The sequence below is a fragment of the Bos grunniens genome, chromosome 8 (genome assembly GCF_055505025.1).
Source record: "Bos grunniens cultivar Pamir isolate PY7600 chromosome 8, Bosgru_T2T1.0, whole genome shotgun sequence".
Taxonomy (NCBI): Eukaryota; Metazoa; Chordata; class Mammalia; order Artiodactyla; family Bovidae; genus Bos; species Bos grunniens.
The window spans coordinates 4,080,124-4,106,156 of record NC_141172.1 but is presented as its reverse complement, the minus strand read 5'-3'; the positions used below and the strand labels follow the sequence as shown (position 1 = coordinate 4,106,156).

The 26,033-nt window shown below is 45.3% G+C and overlaps 1 protein-coding gene across 4 annotated transcripts in view; it reads right to left on the bottom strand.

Annotated features, from left to right (window-relative positions):
* Positions 1-26,033, bottom strand: part of GALNT7 (polypeptide N-acetylgalactosaminyltransferase 7) — a 135,986-nt gene that overhangs the window by 60,654 nt on the left and 49,299 nt on the right. For all 4 annotated transcript variants that reach the window (XR_015169374.1, XM_086414651.1, XM_086414650.1 and 1 more), the window contains exon 2: positions 5,629-6,089. Coding sequence is in view for 3 of the 4 variants with exons in the window: in XM_086414651.1 (XP_086270777.1) it covers positions 5,629-6,089 (461 nt within the window). In the remaining variant the exon portion in view is untranslated. The remainder of the gene's footprint in view (positions 1-5,628; positions 6,090-26,033) is intronic.

Sequence of the window (26,033 nt, the reverse complement as noted above, 5' to 3'; positions counted from 1 at the left end):
ACACTTCTAGTCAGTGTTAACTGAAACCCATGGGTCACGATGTATAGAAACAGAAATTAGAAAAGAACTCCGTAGCATAATTTGAAAATATTAATAGCAACTATTTGATAAATTAAAGCTCTATATTCTAAACAAGAGCATCAGAAAGAGCCTTTAACATGGAGAACGAAGACAGCTCACAAGCACAGCTACCTTAAATAAAATTAGAGTATAAACGTCAGTGTTTTGGTATCAGGTAAGAATAGAATTACCAAGTGCATAAGGCAGGAATGTCAATGTGTAATATCTTTAAAAAAAAAAAAAGCCTCAGTTTCCCACAGACAAGCTTAACAAAGTTATTAACAATTAATCATATTAACATTTGCATAGCTCTCAGAGTTTTTGAGGTACTTTATTATTTCGCTCTGTCAATGCAACTGAGATAGCTTTCTACAAAACATAAATTCGACAGGAGTGTAGGCAGGAGGAAAGGTTAAACAGGAGAAGCAGATGAATTTGCTCAACTAGTCAAAATATTTAATTCATTTGTTTGAAACAAAATAGCTTGGATTCTATATCCCCCGACTGTCTGTCTTCTTGGGCATGAAAAGGGCAAGAATAATTTCCATGTATTTGCATCAGCAGTGAGTTCATAGTAAAGGAAATAAAACTCTACACTATTAGAAGAAAATCTGCTGCTCTGCTAAGTCTGCTAAGTCACGTCAGTCGTATCCGACTCTGTGCGATCCCATAGACGGCAGCCCACCAGGCTCCCCCGTCCCTGGGATTCTCCAGGCAAGAACACTGGAGTGAGTTGCCATTTCCTTCTCCAAGAAGAAAATCTAACAGACCACAAATTGCACTTCCTACAAAGCTGAAACTCCAGTACTTTGGCCACCTCATGCGAAGAGTTGACTCATTGAAAAAGACTCTGATGCTGGGAGGGATTGGGGGCAAGAGGAGAAGAGGACGTCAGAGGATGAGATGGCTGGATGGCATCACTGACTCGATGGACGTGAGTCTGAGTGAACTCCAGGTGTTGGTGATGGACAGGGAGGCCTGGCGTGCTGCGATTCATGGGGTTGCAAAGAGTCGGACACAACTGAGCGACTGATCTGATCTGATGTGACACATGGGCTGCTCCATCGGGCTCTGAGAGGTGGGGTGGGGCTTTGCCTGAGGCCGAAGTCCAGGCACAGCAGCTCCCAGCAGAGCAGTTCTTCTGCCCTTTGCCCCTCCTTGGGCAGTTGTGTCCTTCTTTGTGTCTCTGGACTTCCCTGATTCGTCCTTCCCTCCCCCCCATACCCCGTTCTAACTCTCATTTGCTCCCTGAATCTCCTTTGTCTGCTTCTGTGGACTCCACTCAATTTCCTATGGCAATACCAGGCCCCCACCCTCCGCAGAATCTGGATACCCCAGTAGCCTGACACTCCTCAAGTTCTCCTTAAACCTCTGGGAGGTGGTCTCCCCGGCACTGCGTTCAGCTCAGACTGTGGAGGGTGCTGGGGGCCTGCAAACGCGACCCTCCCTAAGCTTCCAGCTGTATCTCCACACCTGCTGCGGGATCCACGGGTGCCGCGGCACCTGCCTTCCTCCCAGTCCCTGCCTACCGTCCTGTCCTCTAGACTTGTAACCTTCTCCCAGGAAAGCCCCTCATCCTCGGGCCTGTCTCTAGTGTACCCCCCGGTAACTTGCCGTGGGCCCCCTCCCCTCCTCAGGCTCTCACATCACAGTGACCTTTCCCTTCCCCCACGGGTGGACGGCGAGCACCCTGAAGGCAGAGACCATACTTCTTACTGCATTCCTGATGGGCCAGCACAGCGCCTGGCTTACTGGAGATGCTCCATCTCTGCTGATCCCTGCAGAGAGCCATGTGCATTTTTTTTTATAGAAAACAAGTGTGAAGGCAGGTGAAGTCATTCTTGGCTCTAGTCTATAAAAAAAGAAGCAGGCCTCCGGTTCACTCAAAACACTGTTACTCACTCTCCTAACGAGCGATCAACAGCCAGCAAGTGAGTCAGCTCGGGGATGGGATTCAAAACTTCGAGAGACATGAGGGTGAGTCACCCCAGCAGCAGCGAGCGGTCCTGTCCAGATTTTCATCTGAAAGGACGATGGAGCGGCCACAGGAACGAGCAGGTGAGCCCTGGCAGATGCCGCAGATGGACAGATGGCCCAGAGCTGGGTGTCTAAGCATGGCAGGTGTGTGGCGGAGGCCAGAGAGCAAGCAGGCTGATCAGACCCCACAGCTGCAGAAATTCGGGGCTCATGAGGAATGTTCTCCACAGGGCTGAGTATTCAAGAGGGTGTGCATGTGTGACATGAATGCATGAGATGCTTTCAGCACTGTCTGTAGAGCATGCTCAGTTGCTAAGCTGAGTCTGACTCTTTGTGACCCCATGGACGGTAGTCCGCCAGGCTCCCCTGTCTGTGGGATTTCCCAGGCAAGAAAACTGGATCACTAGGAAAGACCCTGTTGCTGGGAAAGACTGAAAGCAGAAGGCAAAGGGGGCGGAAGAGGATGAGATGGTTAGATAGCATCACTGACTCAATGGACATGAATTTGAGCAAACTTCCTCCTTCCTCTTCCCAGGGATCTTCCTGATTCACAGACTGTACCTGTGTCTCCTGCACTGGCGGGCAGATTCTTCACCACTGAGCCACCAGGGAAGCCCGCCTGTGTAGCAGAAGGATGGTGCTAACATGCGTGGTAGATAACAATGCAGAACTTAGCAGCACTTTCTTTGCTGTTGACCTTTTTATTTTGCAGAAAAGTCTTTAAGACTGAGCACGTTCTAATTGGTGAATAACTCAACTCAGAAACTATTTATGAGTCTATGCTGAATTTTAAAGAGTTCAAACAGGAAAGAAGCCTATCCCATTTTTTTGTAAAGGGTGAGAAAGAATCAAATTTTTTAAAATCATCTGGATTCAGTTTAAAAAAATCTTTTTTCTGGGAGTTATGATGTTTGAAGATTTTGAATATAAGTTTTCTCACTAGCACAGAATTTGAAAAAGGAGCTTAGGAGCAGGTCTTGGTCCTTTTATCTGACTGGGGCCACAATCTTTGCTGGAACATGCAATAATCTCATTTCTGAGCAGTGCTCCAGTTATGCCAGAAAAAAGAACAAAGAGATGATCAGTCTGTGAAAAGGCTTGGCAGGAGGGAGGAAGGGAGATTAGAGGCAAGAGGAAAATTAGAAAGGAAGGGAGCGTGCAGGGAGAAAAGAGAGAAAGACAGGAAGAAAGATGATTGTAGAAGAGCAAGACCCAGAGAGACGGGGGCTTCAGAGGCACCTGGTGTGTCAGGGATTATCAAAAGGGATGAGGGCCTCGCCATCAATGAAAGTGCAAGGAGAAACAGGTCATGTGGACACGGCTGTGTGGGGCACCCACATTTTCCAAAAAGCAACAGAGGACCCCAAAGTTACGTAGTTTAGACAAATCGTGACCTGAAGAAAGTGCCCTAGCAATTAAAAAAAAAAAGCCACTACTTCTTAAGTTTCTAACCACTAGGCCTGTGATAAGATTCTTAGTCTATTATGTCCTTTAATCCCAATCCCAAATGCCAACCCAATGCCAATCCCAATGTGGGGGGTAGGTACTGGTAGACCCATGTTACGGATCAGGTTACTGAGGGCTGTGGGGTAAGGAGCTGGTCTAAGATCTCGTGTCTGGTAGTGGAGCCAAAGTCTGACCCCAGCAGACTCCTTCATTCACCCCTTTATTATTCATTGTCTTCCCAGATGTTCACTGCTGGGCACAGCCAAGCTCCTGGATGTCAGTTACTGGAAGGAGCTGGAGAAGACAAATACCTCGCTTTCAGGACCTTGTCATGTAGCAAACCCTGCCCTGAGGCATGTGGTCCAGGAAGGTGTGGGTGGAGGAGAGAGAAGGGCTACGGGGTAGGACCATAGCTCTGCCATCTTGCTGGGCAGACAGAAAAGAAGTCACAGCACTGAGCCTCAGACTTCACGTTCATATGTGGGAACCCTCTCAGTTTAAGTCCTGGCCTACAGCAGAAAGTCAGTAAGTACCCCTCTTTCCTTCCCCGTCAGGAGAAGGTGAGGAGGTGAGGAGAAGACCATCACAAGGTTGTCTGAGAACCCCAGTGACAGACTTGAGGTTCGAGTCTTATCTCCAGTAACTGGCAGGCACTCCAGGTGGGGACCACAGACTCTGTTTAGGGTCCCAAAGGTCTGTGCACGGCAGTTCTAGCAACAAGCTCAGCCCCTGCCAGGAGGGCTGCCATAAAATACAGGATGCACAGTTAAATTTGGATTTCAGATAAGCAAAAAATATTTTCAATGTATAAGTATATCCCATACACTATTTGGGGGTATACTTATACTAAACATTTTTCATTATTTATCTGAAATTAAATTTGACTGAACTTCTTTTTTTTTTTTTTTCTTTCTAAATGTGGCAACTCTGAAACCAGGCAAATTTCTGCCTTGATCAGGAACAACCTGTTCCCACATCCTCCCTTTTCAGCCCCCCTGAGATCCTCCAACTCTTCTCTGTACTAGAGGTTATATCTCTCACCCCCTGGTTCTCTACTTCTTCTCTTTCTTTTTTTCTCTGCATCTTTCATGCAACCCCGTTCACTCCTACCAAATCAATATATGAAGCCTCCGGAGCAGCCCCGATAGGTCCAGCATTCGACTCCATGGTCATAAAGGATGCTGCTGTGGGGTCTGTGTAATGCCTGCGCCTGCTACGTTCACCTCCTAACATGAGGACTATGTTAACCCCGCCTCACTGGGAAGACACCGGGGAAGTTCCCTAGTGGCATGAATTATGTTTGCATCCACAGTAATGGAAGATGCTTAGATCCTCTGAGTAGAATCAGTTGCTGAATAAACTGAAAGAGAACAGCTTTGAGTTCATCCAGTAGGCACCACAATCAAAAGCCAAGAGCTAGAAACCCTTTGTTTTAAATCACACTACGTGAGAAGGCCCTGAACGTGTGGGTCATGGTTTCATCTGTCTGAGGACACCTTTATACGTACTCGGGAATTTCCACTTCCAGTTTCAGGGCTGAGTGTAAAACAGATAACTAGTGGGAATTCGCTGTACAGCACAGGGAGCTCAGCTGGGTGTTTTGTGATGACCTAAAGGGGTGGGACGGGGGGAGAGGTGCAAGGGAGACTCAAGAGTAAGGGGACATATGTATGACCGATTCACATAAAAAAAACGGAAGGTGGCAAACATCCAGTTAGTTTCAGGAGCATCCCCAGCAGTTCTCCTGTCTACCATCCTACAGTGAGACAGGGAGCTTGGTACGGAGGGAAAAGCCATGCACTGAGAAAGCTCTGCTATTAAAACACTGTCAGGTAAAACCAAACAACGCACTTAATAGTGAGTCCATGCCTGGGACAGGCTCATTTCTCACTGTGGGCTGTGAGAAGGGGACGTTCTGACCAGGGCCTGTCTGGGGACCACACTTTGAGCAGCACAGGTGTAGAAGACCCCAGAATTTTATACGCCGCCCCCGAAATAAAATAACACAAATGGGGAGCTCTCCCCTTTCTGCCCATTTTGGGGACCAAAGATCCTCTTATTCCCCTGCAGTAACTGACAATCTAACTCAGTATCTATCCACACAACCATGCCCCCAGTTTAGAAAGAGGAGGAAGGGGTGCTTACTCTTCTTGTCGCAAGTCGTTGACACTGCGATCCAAGGAGATCATGTCACTAGCCACCATGTTAAATCCAAACTCTTTAATGCTGGCTTGAACTGCGTGTTTGAATTCTGGTCCCAGAACCAATGGCTTGGCTTTCTCTCCAGGCCCACCGACCACTCCGGGAGGCTCAGGCTCTTTGGGCTCAAAGTTACCGAGGACCCCCGGGCGGAGCACAGGATCACGGTAGGTGAAAGTCTGGGGTTTAAACGTGAGATATTGCCTCCGCATGATGTCCTTCTGGTTCTCTCCTCCGGGGCGGCGCTCTTGTTCATGTCTGGCCTTGTTCCTTCTTCGAATAGACTCCAAGTCCACTTCTACGCCTTCCACGTGAGGCCAGGGCACCACGGGTTTGAATCTGTCATCCCCGAGGGCTAGTCCGTTGCCCGCTCTGTCAGGCATGGGGTTATTAACAGCTCTGTCTTCCTACACAAAAGGGAGGAGGGCATAGAGTGAGTACGTGAAGGCAACCACAGCAGAGTTCATGACACCAATGTGCACATTTTAAAAACAGCCCAGGCAATGATAAAATGTTATGAATCATGGAACTAAAGCAGGCCATGAACCAGGACCCCTCATTAGAGGAAACCATTCCTGGCGAGGAACAGCATACCAGCAATTGAATAATTCTTTGTCTCTGTTGTTGTTTAGTCGCTAGTCATGTTGAAATCTTTACAACCCCATGGACTGTAGCCTGCCAGGCTGCTGTGTCCATGGGATTCTCCAGGCGAGAATACTGGAGTGGGTTGCCACTTCCTTCTCCAGGGATCTTCCCAACCCAGGGATCAAACTGGGGTCTCCTGCATTAACAGGTGGATTCTTTACCACTCAGGCACCTGGGAAGCCCAATTCTTTGCCTTACCATTCCAAAATAAAGGGGTGGATGCATTTTTTACTACTCCCCTCATAAACTCGACTCTCTACCAAAAACCCCTTAATAAAGCACATTGCTGGGCTTCCCTGGTGGCTCAGTGGTAAAGAATCTGCCTGTAATACAGGAGACCTGGGTTCGATCCCTGGGTCCGATCCCTGGGTCGGGATGATCCCTCAGAGAAGGGAATGGCAACCCACTCCAGTATTCTGGCCTGGAGAATCCCAGGGACAGAGGAGCCTGGCAGGCTATAGTCCACAGGGTCACAAGAGTCAGATATGACTGAGCGACTAACACTTTCAAAGCACGTCGTTAACAGGTTGGAGCAATGAGGTTCTAAGACCTTTGCCCAAAGCAGGCACTCGACAGGTCCTGTTGTCTGGTGTGGTTTTCCCAGTTGTCTGGTGGATGAAGAGTATGACGTTCTGTCGGTCCCACGGCCACCTGGTGGTGGTGGTGCTGGGTGTCAGCCCACCCAAGGCTGGCTTAGTGGCCCAGATGGCAGAGGACGGGGGCTGGGATATGATCTTGACGGCCCCCACCTCAGTATTTCTGCTCTGGGAGAGTTCAGCTGAGTTCAGAACTATAAAACAAGCTCTGACGACTGAAACCAAGGCTAACAGAGCTCTTAAACCACACCCAGGACCTAGCTGGCCCCAGTCCAAAGGTGGCCCCAGGAAGACCGGATTCTGTGTGCATGAATATTGCAGAAGGTTGGTCTTCCTTTCTGTCCAGACACTCCTCGTCAGCTGCACAGATCTTCCTGTCAGAAGCCCTGCATGCTTCTGTCCCTGGGGTCACATGTGAAGTTTCTGTTAAGTCAGCGCCACTCTTTGTACAGCTGTGTTTCTCAACATCAAATGCACCTCAGTGGCTTTAAATACACTGACGTCAGAGTCCCACCCCTCTGACACCAAGATTTAATGGGTGGGAGCGTTTGGAGTTTTAAGAACACTCCAGGTGTTTTCAATATGCAGCAGGCTTGCGCTCCAATGGCTTAAAGGAAGGGCTGCCGGCTGTAACCAGACAAGGAGGCTATAGGCTGTGTGTGGCTGGTCTGGAATGGGTGAGCCGGGCAGAACCAGGACTGCAGACCCTGCTAACTGATCTGCCACCCTCCCTCCTCGTCAAGCCAGGATCCCCGAGTCCTGAAGACAGTCATAAAAGAGTTCATACCGTCTGACCGACATTTTTCTACTGTTAGAGCCATTTTGAAAAGTCAAGTTAAAGACTTTGAAGAGTGCAGAAGTAAGGCTGATAGGCAGGTTGCTGTCCAGTGGTGGTTTATTTAGAGACAAGGGTCTCTTTGGAAAGTCAGCTAATTCAAATGTGAATTTAGTCAATGTCAAAGTTTTGGTAAGGGCTAGCTGAGGACTGACTTGAGAGAGTTCAAAAAGGAACTTAACAAATGTATGTTGAGAGTCCGTTGGACTGCAAGATCAAACCAGTCAATCCTAAAGGAAATCAACCCTGAGTATTCAATGGAAGGACTGATGCTGAAGCTTCAGTATTTTGGCCACCTGATGTAAGGAGCTGACTCACTGGAAAAGACTTTGATGCTGGGAAAGATTGAAGGCAGGAGGAGAAGGGGATGACAGAGGGTGAGATGGTTGGATGGCATCACTGACTTGATGGACATGAGTTTAGGCAAACTCCAGGAGATAGTGAAAGACAGGGAAGCCTGGCATGCTGCAGACCAGGGGGTCGCAGAGTCAGACACGACTTGGCAACTGAACAACAATCTCTTTGTTTAGGTAATACTCTAAGCATGTGATACAACATTCATAGGATCCTTAACGGTATATCGTGAAAGGCAAGTCTTCCTGCCTTCCCTTTGGTACAGGCACTTATAGCCAGCATTTCCTTGTGAATCTTCCAGGTATAAACATACATGCGCATGGATGACGAGAACTTTTTGCTGAACAAGGGACACAGATTTTTACTGACCCATTGATTTTGAGAAGGAATCATAAGATGTTACAACCAGTTCAAAGGTGAATCCTTTGAATGACCTGGTGAAGAACAGACAAATATATAAACATCAAGAATACTGCAAAGAACTGACAAATAGATGCAAAACTGGTCAAACTGGTCCATACCCAGAGGGCAATAACCAACTGCATTCCACACGACAGGGTTTCCATTTCAATGGACAAGACTCTTGCAGGTTACTATCAGTTTTCTGTCATTTACAGGATTGTGAAACAGGTTGGAGTTCATGCAGGGATGAGATAACCTGCAAAGCTGAGCTGGAAAATGCACCCAGTAGCCTTTTGGATCCATTTCAAAGTTTTCCCACAAATTTCATCCCATAGCACAGAACTAAGTGTAACATGCGGCACCCCGTCCGACCATCTAAGGGTGATACCTTTGTTCAGGTACATGTGGATACGCCTTCTGCGTCAGGCTTCTGACCACTGCACGCCTGAGTCAAGCAGCAGGCACTTGTTGTTGCTATTTAGTCGCTAAGTCAAATCTGATTCTTTGTGAGCCCATGGAATGTAGCCCGCCAGGCTCTTCTGTCCATGGGGTTTCCCAGGTAAGAATACTGGAGTGGGTTGCCATGTCCTTCTCCAGGGGATCTTCCCGACCCAGGGATCAAACCCTCGTCTCTTATGTCTCCTGCACTGGCAAGCAGGTTCTTTACCACTAGCTCCACCATGGGAAGCCCATGGGAAGTACTGCAATAAACAAATTAAAATAGAGAAGTCCTTATAAAACTCTAAGATGCCAGACTCAAGTTGTTGATGTTGAACCAAGAACCCCACAAAAAGGAGGAAGACTCAGTCTCTCCCTTCAACTTTTCACATCAAGGCTCCAGTGAACTAGTAACTGGAGAGGAAAAGAGTGAGGGGAGGGAAATGGGTTCAGAAAAGTAGACTGAACAGGTCATCAGCCATTCTAGGACGTCCTCTGTGGTGTCTAATATTCCACTGGAGGAAAGCTGCTTATGGGAAGAATGTGGAACACGACAGTGAGTGAAATTTGGGTACCCAAGGCAGGAGACATCTGTTGTGGTTCGGTGGGCAGGTGCTGATGTGAGACTCACGAATATAAACATTTCTCAGGCTCACCCATCTCAACAAGAGAATGTTTAATGGATTCAAACTTCACGGTCATCTTCCTTCAAAAGCTGTTTTGATCTTTCCTTTGTCTAACCTTTGACTTTTCTATTTTTGGGTCACACCAAGTGACTTGTGGATCTTAGTTCCCTGCTGCTGCTGCTGCTAAGTCACTTCAGTCGTGTCCAACTCTGTGCCACCCAGAGATGGCAGCCCACCAGGTTCCCCCATCCCTGGGATTCTCCAGGCACATTGGAGTGGGTTGCCATTGCCTTCTCTCCTTAGTTCCCTGACTAGTGATCAAACCTGGGCCCTTGGCAGTGAAAGCAGAGTCCTAACTGCTGGACTGCCAGGGAAGTCCCTAGCCTTTGACTCCTGGTATTCCATTTAGACCTGTTAGGAGCCTGCCTGTTCTCCTCCTCGCTCTAGTATCTCTTCATCTCCCCAGCAAGGTGACCAGGTTCATTTGATCCTTCCTCCCTCCGTGTCCTCAGCCCACATCTTGCTTCTCATCTCTGGGTTCACAGTCAAAGGCTTCCTGAACATTTCTACTGGGATCACCGTGGCACCTAAACTTAAGATGCCTGGGAATGAACTTGCTGTGACTCCATGGCACACACCTGCTTCATTCACTGTCTTCCCCACCTCGGGGCTGGGAACCCCCATCCACTCAACTGATCAAACGCAAGTCCTCCACTTCATCCCGAGCCTCCTGTTCCGACATCTGAACAATCACTGACTCCTGCCAGTCCCACCGCCCTCGTGGCTCCAGAATCCGGCCATTTTCTCCACACCCTCACTGTGGTGGAGTAAGATTCGTATTTTATGGCAGGACAATAAAAATTTAAACACAAAAGTTCTCCTCTGCCCTTTGTCCTCCTCTCTGCCCTCCACTGTGCATCACATATTTGCATTATGCATCAACCAGACCGCCCCCTTCAGCATAAATACCTGCTCAGTCCCAAAGAGCAGCATTCTCCTAGCATCAACAAGACAGCTCCTTAAAGATAACATTCCTTCTTGAACATGTAAGGGTCCATGTGACCCACCACAATGATACTTAGATCTGGATTGCATAAACTGTCAGTAAGACCTCATTTGATGTCCAGCCCTCTGTCTAAAATACTTACATACCTGTGCCTTGACTTCTAACAGGTGGAACAGTTCTCAGATGCACCTTCTAGATTATTATCCTCAAACCTGGCTCCCATAAAATCTCCCATATCTTTCTTAGATCAACTAACTTTTTGTGGACACTGCAAAGGCCTAGGACAGTCCACAGTCACCTCTCAACAGGATTACTAGAATAGGAAGAACAGTGGTGACTGCAAACACTCTGCCCTTAAGTGCTTCACACGTATTTATTGTTGCTGTTCAGTTGCGTCCAACTCTTTGCGACCCCATGAACTGCAACCTGCCAGGCTTCCCTGTCCTTCACTATATCCCAGAGTTGGCTCAAACTCATGTCCATTGAGTCGGTGATGCCATCCAATCATCTCTTCCCTTGTGGCTCAGACAGTAAAGAATTTGCTTGCAATGCAGGAGACCAGGCTTGATCCCTTGGTCTGGAAGATCTGCTGGAGGAGGAAATGGCAACCCACTCCAGTACTCTTGCCTGGAGAATTCCATGGACAGAAGAGCCTGGTGGGCAACAGTCCATGGGGTCACAAAGAGTCGGGCATGACTGAGCACAGGCACACACACCGTAGAGACAAAACAGAAACAGAGAAGTGACCTAATGTCAGGATCAGTACAGGGCAGGGTGAAGCGTGCCTCCAGGCAGAGCCATGCTCCTGATTCCTAGGTGTTAGTGCCTCCCATTCCAACGCTGCACTCACTGCCCTTCGTCGTTATTGTTCTGCAGCCAAAGCAGTGGTGGTGGTGGTGGCGGCTTAGTCGCTCAGTTGTGTCTGACTCCTTTGTGACTCCCAGGCTCCTCTGTCCCTGGGATTCTCCAGGCAAGAATACTGGAGTGGGTTGCCATTTCCTTCTCCAGGGGATCTTCCCGACCCAGGGACAGAACCCACATCTCCTGCATATCCTGCATTGGTAGGCGGATTCTTTACCACTGAGCCACCAGGGAAACCTGTAACCAAAGTGACTTCCCTGAAATTCAGGTATGAATAGGTCCTTTCTCCTGCTTGCAGGCTCCACACTGGTCCTCTTCCCCGAGAGAGTGGATGCTCTTCCTGGGACATTTCCGGCTCCTGCCTGTACTCACCTCTTCACCTCACTCTCTGGAACAGGAAGCACTCCAGGCTCTTGGACCACAGGGTCGCTACAAAGAAGATGTCACTGGAGTGCCCAGAGCAGCCAGACAGGGTGGATGGGTAGGGCTGTGTTCCCGCAAAACCTCATGTACAAAGACAGGCAAGTGGGAATGGATCTGCCCCTCCCCCTCCAACTCTGCACTAGACTGTAAGTTCCATGAAAGGGGAGGAACCACATCCATGGGGTGCGCCACTGCACCCCAGTGCTTCTCCTGCCATGCGACCCTCACTAACCATCTACAAATAGATGCCTGGATCCTACCATTTCTGCCTGGTTTATGAGAGGGAGCCTGAGATGAAGGATGAGAAGGGAGCACACGGACCAGGAAAGAGGGGCTCAATCAGAGAGAATACTGATATGGGCAATACTCAAGGAATTCAGCAAGAGAAGAACTTGATATCCCCTGCACAGTGCTGTGCTCTTAGTAACACTATCTAATAGTCACTGGAAAAAACTTGGATTTGCTCACTTCTCAAATCCGAAGGCAAAACCAATCTGAGAACTCTCTGCCTGACTTCAAGTCAATTAAGAAAAATCATGTCAAATCATCACCTTCTGCGATTCAAAGGATGCAGTCAGTGTAATAGTACTAAGCTCCCTGGAGAGAGAGGATACACGCTCCTCCTCCTGGATACTGAATGAGACTTGAGTTGGCTTTTTGACTCGCTGGTGTTCACACACCTTCAGAAGCACCAGCTGATTCCCTTTACAGTCGAAATCAACAGGTCACTGTTGACCAGAAATGGAAGGTGGAATCGGTGGGTCATCTTCTAAGATCAGCATGTCCATAAAGGTGGAAATGTACTGAAAAACAGAATCACCTATTCCCAGATGGAAATAGGGGATTGTCAGGAATCAGGTCAGACTACTCACTTTACATCTCACAATTTACAAAGCTCCCCATCACCCCCAAATCACCCTTATAATATCTTCCTGAGACAGTCATGCCCTGGTAGAAATAATATGAACACAAAGGAATTTAGAGCCAGTGAAAGTAATGCAGGCGTGGCTCTGAAACGCCATGGAAACCTCGAAAGCTAAGCTGGTAATGAAGAGCTCCTGCACAAACCAGAGGTCCTGAGAAGGCGGCTTCGCTCTGGGACGTGGCTGCCGCTGACGGCCGCCTGCAATTCGGTTGTTGTCCTGCCTGAGCCACAGAGCCTAGGACTTAACAGGTCAAACTAAGTTCTATAGTTTAAAAGCCCTCTTGATAAAAATTAAAAAAAATAATAAAAAAAAAAACAAAAAAAACACCTTTAATTAGAAAGATCATATCAGCATCCTTTCTCTAACTGCACTTGATCACCAGCCAAGAAGCCCAAGAAGTGGAAGAGACCAGGGAGGTGGGGGAGGGGGGTAGTCAAGGAGTTAAGAAGACACAGGGTGTGCCCATGGGCTGGGCATCCCCACCCTGCCTGCGGCAGGATGTGGGTGGGGGCGCGGTCTCTCTCTGGTACCTAGAGCTAGATTCTGAGCTCACCCTTTCCCTGCTGAAATCCTGTGCTGATAAAGACCACCACTCTGGCTCCTTCCAGAGAGCTGAGAGCTGTCTGCACTGCACTGGGGATCAGTGGTCCATTTCGGGCATGGGAGGTGGGGGGTGGGGAGTGGGGGGTTGCTGTCAAGTAATTTACTCAATCAGGGTTTAAAATGGATACACTCAAGATTAAACAGAGACCTTGCAAAGTGAAAAAGTCAAAGTGTTAGTCAGGTCCAGTAGCTCTCCAGGCTCCTCTGTTCATGGGATTCTCCAGCCAAGAATACTGGAGTGGGTTGCCATTTCCTCCTCCAGGGAATTTTCCCAACCCAAGGATTGAACTGGGGTCTCCTGCATTGTAGGCAGACTCTTTACCATCTGAGCCACTGGGAAAACCCAAATAGAGACTTTACCGGTCCCTGAATATGTAGGATGCATTTTCTTATGGAAAAGGACCCTATTCAAATACATTTTAAGACCAATGGCAATGCCTCCATTGGCAGTAAAGGCAGAACTGGAAATGGAGGAGGGTGTGACTCATCAGTGAGAAAAAGGATTACCTTCTGATAAAAATAACAAATAAATAAAATTAAAAGTTGTTTGCAGTAATATTAGTAAGTCTGGGTAATAAAATCCATCATGTTTCCCTAGAAGCGTATGGTATAATTTTAAACAAAATGTAGTTGAACTAAATTAACTGATCAAAATTGATTAAAACTGTGATAAAATTTACTTTTTAAAAACCATGTCGATGTACTGCATTTTTGTAAATGCATAAGGAAGGTAAACTGCAAATTCCTTAGTAATATAAACTTTCCATTTTCAACAGAGAAATTAAAATTACAACTGGAAAAGGGGGAGGTTTCATACAAGACCCTTCTCTGTATTAACACTATCACCTCTAATGTTCTATTGTGTAAGTAGGAAGTAAGTTCAAGCCAGCAGGTTTTTGAACTCCACCCTTCCTCTCAGGTCCCAGAATATTTCTAACACTGCCCTTCTCGAGTTGCCTTAGGATCTGTTCACAGGGTTCTCCCCAGACAATGGTTCTCAGGGTGGTTATCTGTGTGTACACAGTAGGTACTCAGCGTGCGTTTCTTCATGGACTGAACACATGAGGAATGTCTTGCTCCGGGTTGTGTCACCTATTTATTTGCTGGAATGTAAACTGGCTTTGCACCCACTGGCTGTGTCACTGCTGGATTTGGTTTAAGGTAGCATTTTTGAGTCAAACCAGTCAATCCTAAAAGAAATCAACCCTGAATATACATTGGAAGGACTGATGCCGAAGCTCCAAAAACACTTTGGCCACCTGATGAGAAGAGCTAACTCATTGGAAAAGAACCTGATGCTCGGAAAGACTGAGGGCAAGAAGAGAAGGGGTGTGACAGAGGATGAGATGGATGGATGGCATCACTGACTCAATGGACATGAGTTTGAGCAAACTCCAGGAGACAGTGAAGTAAAGGGAAGCCTGGCGTGCTGCCGTCCATGGGGTTGCACAGAATCAGACGTGACTTAGCAACCAAACAAAAATAACAACAAGAGTATTTTGAGAATCTGAGTGAGATAACTGAAAACATTACTTTCCCTATGAATCTAAACCTTAAATAATCCTTTTTTAGTTTTTCTTCTTCAGATTTGAATAAATCAGGCCTGCAAGTCCAGTTTGTTATTTCGTGGAAAATGAGTACTTTATTTAAACACGAGGAAGTAAGTCTGCTGGTGTTAGTCTGAGCCTGTAGGCCAATTTATCTCACCAATGGTCTCCTGTTAAATTTGGTCCTTGTTTTAAAACAGAAATAAACTAGAGATTCTAAATCAGGTCAGAAAACTACCAGACAGTTCTCAAGAAGGAATAAATGAAAAGAAGAAATGGGCAAATAAAGGACCAGAATATAGGTTAATGTCTACAAATAAAAGGATAATACATTAGTTATCCTTTTACAGAAAATTTTTATTTGTGAGACTGTTTAACGGCCTAGATCAAAGTTAATTACCATATACCGCTAACCAAGAGATCTATGAAACATGCAATTTAAACACCTTTATGAAATCCAAATAACTATTTTTCATGCCTTAGCTCATTAACCGAGTCACATACATTAGTTACAGATTTAAAACAATATTTCTTGTTGTGAATATATAGTATTACATTTTTAGCTGATGAGAACTGAATTTTAAGAATCAACTATAAGTACTAAACAACTGATCGGTAAATCATTTTGTAGTAGATTTCAAAAGGTGATGAAGCTATATTTGTCAAAGTTTATGCCATGATTTCAGTGGCAAGAGTACAGACCTTAAGACAGGACTGTAAAAACAAGTCACACCAATGTCATTCAAAAGCCCCATCTCCCACAAGTAATAAAAGGCAGATTATAACACCTCTCAGAAATCATAAAAGGATACAGTTGGGCAGATTTTAACTCTCTGCGTTTGGGAGATGAGCAGTTACTGAATTTTAAAAAGAAAGCTCCTAAGTGGTACTTTCATCCTAAAAACAGCATATAATAAGTTACACAAAATATTTTAATAAAAGTGTCAACATTTCACAATACAGGTCCCACCACATTATTCCCACAAAATGACCTATCTAAAAATAAGGAAAGGATTGGGGGAAGAATGAGGAGAGAAAGACAAAGGCAAAGCAAGGGGAGAAAATGATAAATTAAAATCTGTGAAGATTTTTAAACACATGAATAATGTATGTATACATACATATTATATATGCAGTGGAGAGTGGGAATATACATTTAAAAGCCAAATAGCCTAGTAGGATGAGAAGCAAGAAATTAACCCTGCTGAATAGACCCTTCAAAGGAACAGCCACAGCATTTTGTCAGGTGGAGACAGAGGACCTACTGAGCTGAACCAGCAGAAAAACGAGCCCCCCACATCTGCTCCTCCTTTGCCCTGTGGAACCTTCTCTCAGCTGTGCCCATCAGCTCCACTTTCTTACCTAGAAGCGCTGAGATTCTCCATGCTCTTTTCCAGATCATCTTTATTTATTTTTTGTATTTTTTTGGATGTGGACCATTTTTAAAGTCTTTTATTGAATTTGTTACAAGGCACGTGGGTCTTAGCTCCCTGACCAGGGATCAAACCTGCAACCCCCCTGCATCGGAAGTGCAGAATCTTAACCACTTTGGGGCCAGGGAAGTCCCCAGATTATTTTCAATATATTTTAAAAAAGCAAGTCCTTCATCAGTCCCTAGGGACCACACTGTTACAACTTTTTTTCTTTTTTTTAATCCAGGGACATGCTTATTTAATCCTATCCTTTGGTTTTTGTCACTTATATAGCAAAGAATTGATGCATCAGAAGTGCAGAATCTTAACCACTTTGGGGCCAGGGAAGTCCCCAAATTATTTTTAATATATTTTAAAAGAGCAAGTCCTTCATCAGTCTCTAGGGACCACACTGTTACAATCTTTTTCTTTTTTTAATCCAGGGACATGCTTATTTAATCCTATCCTGTGGTTTTTGTCATTAATATAACAAAGAATTGATGCTTTCGAATGGTGGTGCTGGAGAAGATTCTTAAGAGTCCTTTGGACAGCAAGAAGATCAAACCAGTCAATCCTAAAGAAAATCAACCCTGAATATTTATTGGAAGGACTGAATCGGAAGCTCCAATACTTTGGTCACCTGATGCAAAAAGCCTACTCATTGGAGAAGACCCTGATGCTGGGTAAGATTGAGGGCAGGAGGAGAAGGGGACGACAGAGGATGAGATGACTGGATGGCATCAGTGACTCAATGGACATGAGTTTGAGCAAACTCCAGGAGACAGTGAAGTAAAGGGAAGCCTGGTGTCCTGCAGTCCATGGGGTTGCAAACAGTTGGACACAACTGAGCGACTGAACAACAACAACACAACAATGAACTTCATAATCTAACACCAATCAAACCAAACAGACAGTTTAATTCTTCATTCTCCTTCACATCTGGCGATCCCAGTGAAGACACCTAATGATTTTCAAATCTTCCTGAAAACTTTCTTGAAATGTATGTCACCACCAGGATCATCAATAATGCTTAGGATGTGAAGCAAAGCATTTTACTGAGGAAGAGCAGAAAGAAGTCAGACATAGCCTTTGTGTTCAAAGAGACCGTCGGGAATACCCTTTAGAAAGCTGAGCAAGCCGTGCTTTCATCCTTCCAGGGAAGTTCTGGAAGGAACGGAGCACCCTCAAGGCAGATGCTGCTGCTGCGCATTCTGAGATGACTGAAGTGCGTCCTCGCTCTGCCCTGAAGCCTGCCTCCATCACAGCTCGAAAAACAGCACTGCCATGTAGGGCTTCAAAGCACAGACACTGATTGGTATAAGATAATCTCTTGCAAATCTGAAAAAAGTAATATCACCTCAAGGAAGAAAATACCTCAACGTTCCCAGGGCAGATACACCATTTTAAAGTATGGGACAACATTTACTACCGGGTCGTGACAAGAAATCCATTTTAGGAGGTGGTGACAAAGGAAACCTATGTACGTGAGAAAGAAAAATACAGAGTAGATCGGGGTTATCACTAATAAATGTTCTGACATTTTAGTTTTGAATGGCAGCAGGCCTGCTCTCAAGGGGTGTGCTTCTCCAGGGATGCAGTAGCTCTATCGTGAGTGTTATCTGGCATTCAGGTCAGTATTTACATGTATCATTAAAAGGCGAAAGAACCGTTCTTCTGGTTATCCAAATATTTGTTACAGGTCTACTTCCTGCTAGATGCTCTCCAAGGTATTAGCAGGGGGCCCGGGCTTCTGTGTAGAGGAAGGGAGACTGGGAGAGGCTGGATCTGTGTTTGCAGGCATTGAGGCACAGGAGTGAGGGGGGGCACGGCTGGGGGATAAGAAGCGGGGCTAAGAAGTGGGGCTTGGCAGCCATTCTAGACTAAGGCAAAGGCACAAAAGCATTAAAAAGAACATGGAATACTCAGGGAACTACAGATGGTTTGGTGTGATGAGTGGAGGGGACACATGGGGAGGAAGCAGGAGATGCGATGCCAGCGTGTGTGCACGCTCAGTTGTGTCCAACTCTTTGCAATCCCAGGGACTGTAGCCCCCTGGGATCCTCTGTCCATGGGATTTCCCAGGCAAGAATGCTGGAATGGGTTGCCATTCCCTTCTCCAGGGGATCTTCCTGACCCAGTGATCGAACCCAGGTCTCCCGTGCTGCAGGCGGTTTCCTGTACTGCAGGCCGACTCTTTACCAACTGAGCCAGCACTCACAAGGCTGAAAACGAGGTGTCTTATTAAATGCACGAGAACCTGAGGCCCGAGGGGCGGCTTCGCTCTGTGGTAGGACTCACTCACAGTTCCGAGACACATGACAGCAGCTGGGGCCAGGAGCCTGGGTCTGGGGGTGTCGGGACTCCTCGGGTTTATCTTCTCCGCAACCGTCCGATTGACGGACTGTTGAGCCCCCACTCTGCTGGCTGCAGGGACACAGCATACGCACCCCTGCTCCCAGGGAGGCCTCCATCCTGTGGGAGACATGCAATGAAATCATCACACAAACGGGGTGCCCTGGGAGGTCTGATCTGGCCTGGGAAGTCAGGGAAGGCTCCCCGAGAGGGAAGAGTTATGCAGGACAAGGTCAAGAGAGGAGGGGAGAGCATTCCAGGTCGGGATCATGTACTGCAAAGTCCCCCAGAGGCTCCCTTGGTGCCTCGCAAAGAGGGGGCGGGGAGGATGGTTGTCTGTGTGTAGACAGTAGGTACTCAGTGCATCTTTCTAGAATACCTCATAAATGATTGGAACAATCATTCCATTTCATGGGAAATGGAATGGCTCTGTGGGAAGCAGAACCACAGCTGCTGAAGAGGAATGGGAAGCACCTCTCCATGAGCAGAGGGAAGCCAGTCCATCAGAGATGCTAAATGTCACGTTCTGACACATCCCAACCAACCTTGGCCGGTCAAACACAACTGCAACCAGATCTGATAGCCCTTCACGACCAGTGGTAAAATTCTGGTGCATAATAAGTGTGGTACTTGGGACAGTCAAGTCTCACTAAATGCTTCACTTGTATTTTGCTATTAATCATTCAGGTTTTTTTTTTGTTTGTTTTTTTCCTTATTAAAAACACTCCCGAGGACTTTCCTGGTGAAGTGGTAAAGAATTCACCTGCCAATACAGGAGATCCCACATGCTGCCGAGAAACGAAGCCCGTGCAGCACAACTGCAGAGCTTGTGCTCTAGAGCCTGGGAAGGGCAGCTACTGAAGCCCCCTGCACCCTAGAGCCCTTGTTCCGCAACAAGAGAAGCCACCTCAATGAGACGCTTGTGCACCTCAGAGAAAAACCTGAGCAGCTATGAAGGCCCAGCACAGCCAGAAATAAGTAGATAAAATTATAAAACAAAACAAAACAAAACAAACATTTCCTTCTTGTACTTGGTAAGCAAGACATTTATCCTGGTATCTACAGATAGAGGGAAAAAAGGCACAGGGAAGGCAGTGGCCAAGGTGTCAGAGTACGCCCCAAGTCTACAAAGTCAGCAGAGAGCCTCCAGAGGCTTAAAAGAGAAAAAGGAATTGGAAAAAAAAAAAAAAGACCACAGTGGTAAACCAATCTGTCACCCAGCATGTTTTACTGAATGTTGACTTCCAAGGTGATGACCACAAAGGTGATGACAGGGGGAGGAGGAGGTAGAACCCTGGTGACGTAACGAGCACCTGTCTCCAGTCATCCTTGTCATCAGCCTTGGAGCTGGGTATCAGGGCTGTCCCATTTTGCAGATGAGAAAACCAAGGCACAGGGTCTGAGGGACTTTGAAAGCCACACACTCTGGGGGTGGCAGAGGCGAGACACAGACCCAGGGCCTCTGATGCCAGAGCCCACATTCTGAACCACTTTATTCTCTCCTGGGACCGAGGTACCCATGAGTCTTTCATACCTTATAACTATACAAATTGATAAATATCATTAAGATTTCTGAGGTACGAAAGCTAAAATACAGTCCTTAGAATCACTGTTAATTTCAATAAAAAATTTACTTTCAAACCAATAATATCAGCTAGAATTAGTAATAAATAGTTCAGAAAGTGCTGTTTTCATATACAGAATATTCTAGAAGATTACTTATATTTCATATATATTTCATATAAATAATCTTCTAGAAATACTAAATCCAATTAGCATTTCAAGAATTAGTAGTAACTTGCTATGAGGCCCACTAGCCTAGGTGACTATCAGGATGTAAGAAAACAGACTATATCTCATTTCATGTGACTTTATTTCTGCAGAAAGAAAAAGTGAAAGTCACTCAGTTTGTGACCTCAGGCACTGTAGTCCACAGAATTCTCCAGGCCAGAATACTGGAGTGGGTAGCCTTTCCCTTTTACTGGGGATCTTCCCAACCCAGGAATCAAACCGGGGTCTCCTGCATTGCACATGGATTCTTTACCAGCTGAGCCACAAGGGAAGCCCAAGAATACTGGAGTGGGTAGCCTATCCCTTCTCCAGCAGATCTTCCCAACCCAGGAATCGAACCAGGGTCTCCTGCATTGCAGGCAGATTCTTTACCAACTGAGCTATCATGGAAGCACTATTTCTGCAAAGAAAGATAGAAATTAGGGCACTAATTTCCTCGGGCACACGGGACTGGGCTGCTATGCCTCCTATTCTGACTTCACAGAAACAGAGAATGGTTTCAAAAATCTTATATTTGTCTGACAAATATGAAGTAAATGCAATAAGGTTTTCAAATTGAACTGAGGAAGAGTTACAGCATTCGGCTTCTAGTTCTTTCTAAACTGTTGGTCTTCTGCTCCTGGGAGCATTCAAATGTTTCTTTCAGTGTCATTTTATGTATAAGTTTATGAGCATATACCTTCTGCTCTGGAGAAGGAAACAGCAACCCACTCCAGTATTCTTGCCTGGAAAATTCCATGGACAGGGAGCCTGGTGGGCTACGGTCTGTGGGATTGCAAAGAGTCAGACACGACTGAGCACACAGCACAGAGCACAAGACACCTCATTCCTGTTTTCCTGAAAGGCAGTCTTGGTTTCAATCACATGGAGGTCCCACCAAGATCCTATTTTCAACAAATTTCCTGCATATCTACCTTGGCTGATGCATGTTGCTATGCTTCTAGAAAGCTAGTCAGTGGTGAACTTGAGGAACATAAAAATCTCTTTTTCTAAACACACATCAGTGGTTCCTAACATTTTTAGGGTCACAAAGATTTCATACCCTCTTCATGGGGAGGGGAGTACAAACAGTGTAACTTAGTAGAGTTCTTTGTAGAACCATCTAACCTGTATGTACCAACATCCTTAATAACCTTCCTTCTGAATACAAAGCTTCAGAAGTGGGAATGTATTCAAGGGGGATAATCCTAATCACAGGGAAGATATTAGGCGTAACAGTTCAGTGCAACATATACCAGCTAATATACTAGAAACAAACAGTATGTCCATAATGAAGACTAGTCAAGAAAATTATGCTGCACTTATGCAATTGAATAGTACTTAACCATAAAAATGTTAAAGAAAAATAATTCTTGCAGAATATCCTCATGATATGTTAGTTTTTTAAAAGTAGGAGACATACATTAATTATGCATACTGCTTGCTCCATATGATCTCAAATACAAAAAGAAAAACACAGAAATGACTAGAAGGAAAGTTATAAGTAGTAGTTGTCTCTTTGGTGAGATTGTAGATGATATTTTTCTTATGTCCTGGTTTTCCTTGGTTTCTATACTGAACATACGTTTGTATAAAGTTTTTAGGAATTGTTCAGCTTCCTTTTAAATTTGTTTTAATAATTATTTACTAATAAAACTTACTCACTAGAAAACAGTTCATATAATAACTTGAGATTTTTTTCTTTTGTATAAGGCAGCTGAACATCACAGTAAGCTATAAAGTTTGTTGGTAGCCAAAGAGGTTGCCATACGTGATTTAGGAATGGAACAGAGAGAGAATACACAACAAGCACAGCTTAGAGGAGACTCAGAGAAGCAGTGCTCATAACCAGAGACTCAGAGAAACAGTGCTCATAACCAGAGGTTCATACACAGGACACAGCTAGAAACATTCTTCATTCGCGGACACAACCAAACTTTAGGTAGCATTAAAACAAAAACAAAACCCAGCGTTAGCAAACTCTTAAAACAAGCACAAAAGCCAGAATGCAAATTCAATTATTAATCACTCAGTCATCTATTATCAATCACTTAAAAGCAAAGGATGTCATGAGAATTACATCTTCTAAAATAAGACAGTCAGGAGGTAACAGGCCATGTCGCGCACTGCAGAGCAAGTAATGTGAAGTTGTTTCTTTTTAAAAAGAACAAATAAATACTTTACTTCACTCTGTTCTCTACTGATCTCCCCTATACCATCTACCAGTTATATCATTCCAAGATACTTCTTTAAAGGGAGTTAAATGTAAAGATATAAATTTTAAAAATTAAAGAAGTTAAAAGTCTTTATCTTGTTTTCTCTCCAAAGCTGTAGACACACACAATAAATTAGAAGAAATTCAAGGTAATTAATGATAAAATGGATTTTACCATTAATTTTGATGTCATTTTTTATTATATTGTCTTTTAACCATACATTAAAGTATATTACATACACATAATTTTAAGACATTTCATTTCTAGTGTAGAGGATATGATAAAGTAAACAAATTATGTTGGTGGGTGCCAAAATTTGGAGTACTGAGAAATGATTTTTTCTTTTTTAGCTTTTAAATCTTGTATTGAGGTATAGCCAATTAACAATGTTATGACTTTGCTGTTCAGGTGAACAGCAAAGGGACTCAGTCATACATAGACATGTATCCATTCTCCCCACAAACTGCCCTCCCATCCAGGCTGCCATATAACACTGAGCAAAATTCCATGTGCTCTACGGTAGGTCCTTGTTGGTTATCCACTTTAAATGTAACAGTGTGTACAGGCAACCATAAGGTCATTCTCTAAATCTGAGTCCCTTTCTGTTTTGTAAGTAAGTTCCTTTGTATCAAGAAATGATACTGTATGCATGTATGTATTTCAAGATCCTCCAATAGAAATGAAGATAGATATAGCCCCAAAAGCAAAAAGGTAATGAATAGTACACTTTCAAATTACAGCCTGGACTAATTCAGATGAAACCATCAGGACTGTCTGCTGCTGACAGCACTGACTCCCCCACACAAGGGAGAGGAAGGCCAGGGGGACAGGGACACCCTAATTCAGCCCTGTACCCCCAGGTCCAAACAAACTGCTGGCAGGAGGTGTCTGAACCAGGTAAGGAGCATGCAGCCCTCTGCTTCAGCTGCATGCAGAGGACAGACTGCTGGGACAGACAGGCAGGCAGGATCGGAGAGAGTCACTTCCTTCTTCAGGAGACACAGGATGAAAGACGGAGCTGCGAGAAAGGTCTGGAACTCCGGGGTCCCCTAAGGCAGCATAAAGGCTGTTTCCTGCACTGATTTATTTGAGAAACTCTCACATGTGGTTAAAAAGGGAGTAAAATTCTGAGGACTGGATTAGAGATTCTAAACATCTGATGTTTACAAACAACAATAAAAGGTTTCTTGTTGCTTAGCCAGCTAAGTCAAGTTTGATTCTTTGCAACCCCATGGACTGTAGCCCACCAGGCTCCTCTGTCCATGGGATTCTCCAGGCAGGAATATGGGAGTGGGTTGCCATTTCCTTCTCCAGGGAATCTTCCCAAGCCAGGGATCCTGCACTGGCAGGTGGATTCTTTACCACTGAACCACCAGGGAAGCCTGGTAAAAGGTAACCTGACACTAAACATTCGGCCTGGCCATTTGCCTATAACACGAGGGTTAAAGGCTGACAAAACTGAGTTACAAAGAAAGCATTTATATTTACAATGAGGGACATGAACAAATTTTTTTTCTTTACTTCTTTGAACATACATCTTCAATAGGAAAAACAGGAATAGGATAATCAACAGAAAACTTTTTAAAAAAGTCTTTGTCAAGGACAGTTTGTCTTAGAGAAACTATACCAAGTTTACTGGTGATATGGTGGGCGCTGTGAGAACCCCCAGGACCTCTGACCCCAGCTGCAGGGGGCCCGGCTCAGGACAGTCCTGGCAGCCAGACCTCCCTGGGACCTCTGCTACAGGGGCTACGAGGCTGCCTGCCCCAAGGCCAAGGCCCCTTGTGGGATGTGGCGGCCCAGAGTGACTGTCCAGGCGGAGGTCCCAGATTCAGCCTCCCTCTCCCCAGGAGAACACCTGCGATCCGGGCTCTCTGGGGTGGGCCTGGGACTTCTATAGCCCCCATCACAGCTCAGCCTTGGGCAGCCCCTCCCTCCCAAAGCCACTGCCCTCAGAATCCCGGTCACAGAGCCCCACACCCAGCCCAGCTCAGGGCCATTTCCTAGAGAACCCAACTCCCATGAAGATAAGCGTGGTGTGTTCCTGAGAAACCCATTAGATAAGCAGAGACCACAGTTTTTACATCAGTTTCCTCCCCTCTAAAGTTGGAACAATATGAGGCGAGCATAGGGTCACTGCAAGGAAGAGGTGAGGTGTTGTATAGAAACACCGAGTGTCCGGCAACACCGCATACGTGCTAAACGGCAGGCCATTATTAAAGAGACATTAGAATGTCTTTCAAGACAGATTACTGCTTAAAGCCCTCTGAAGAACTGTAGGGACGATGCTGGAGAGAACAGACTCTGAAAATATGAAGTTACTTCCTGGTAGTTGCTCTTAAGCTCCCTACATTCCCTACCCTGACCCCCTCCCACCACCAAATTCTTGATCTTTCTTTTGTTTCACAGTCAATCCCGTTCTTGTTTCTTTACATTTTTCTCCCTGTGCCAATTATTTAGCAATGACATTACAATCAAATTAGAAAAATGTCTCAAAAAGAATAAGAACAGGTATTGGGCGGCGGGGGGGGGGGGGTTATTACCCAAAGCAAACAGATCTCCTACCTTCCAGAAATCCTGAGACTGACCAGGGTGAGACAGCATGAATTTATTTGTAAAACACAAACCTACAAGCTACTAATAACTCCTAAGACTCTGACTTAATAGATCTGGGGAGTATAGCAATTTGTACTTTTAAAAACTCCCCAGGTACAAAAAAGAACTGCAAAGAAAATCTCAACCTCTTCAGGGTTTCATTCTTAATAGTAACATAGATAGTGTAATTTCAAACATATGTATATATGAAAGAGGTAAGCAAATATATTAATAAGAACCAAGACTTTCAAAATAAGAGACATAAAAGTGTTCAGAAAGTTAGTTAAATTTAAATCGGAGTACTAGTATGAACACATGATTAAAAGAAGTCCACATGTTGCTTTGTTCTTAATACTGAAAGGACCTAGAAGCAATGACATAAAAGTGGAATTTGTGTGTCTGATGTCAGCTCTTTACTTCTAAATAGTATACCTTCCCTGGCAGTCCAGCGGTTAGGACTCTGAGCTTCCAATACAGGGAACGAGGTCCGGGAACTAGGATTCCTTCTGCTGTGCAGCATGGCCAAAAAATAATAATAATAATAAATAGATAAATAAATATCATCTTTCAAGAAAAGGAACCAGGTCCCATTGGATAAATGGCTGATTCTGGGTCTGAGGCAGGAAATTATAAGGTGAATCAACTGGGTTGTGACAGAGAGGACAGTGGAACTGAAAAAATGGTGGGAAAGTCTGATTTAGTGAGAGCTATTCCAGACACGGTAATTAAAGAGAAAACACTAAA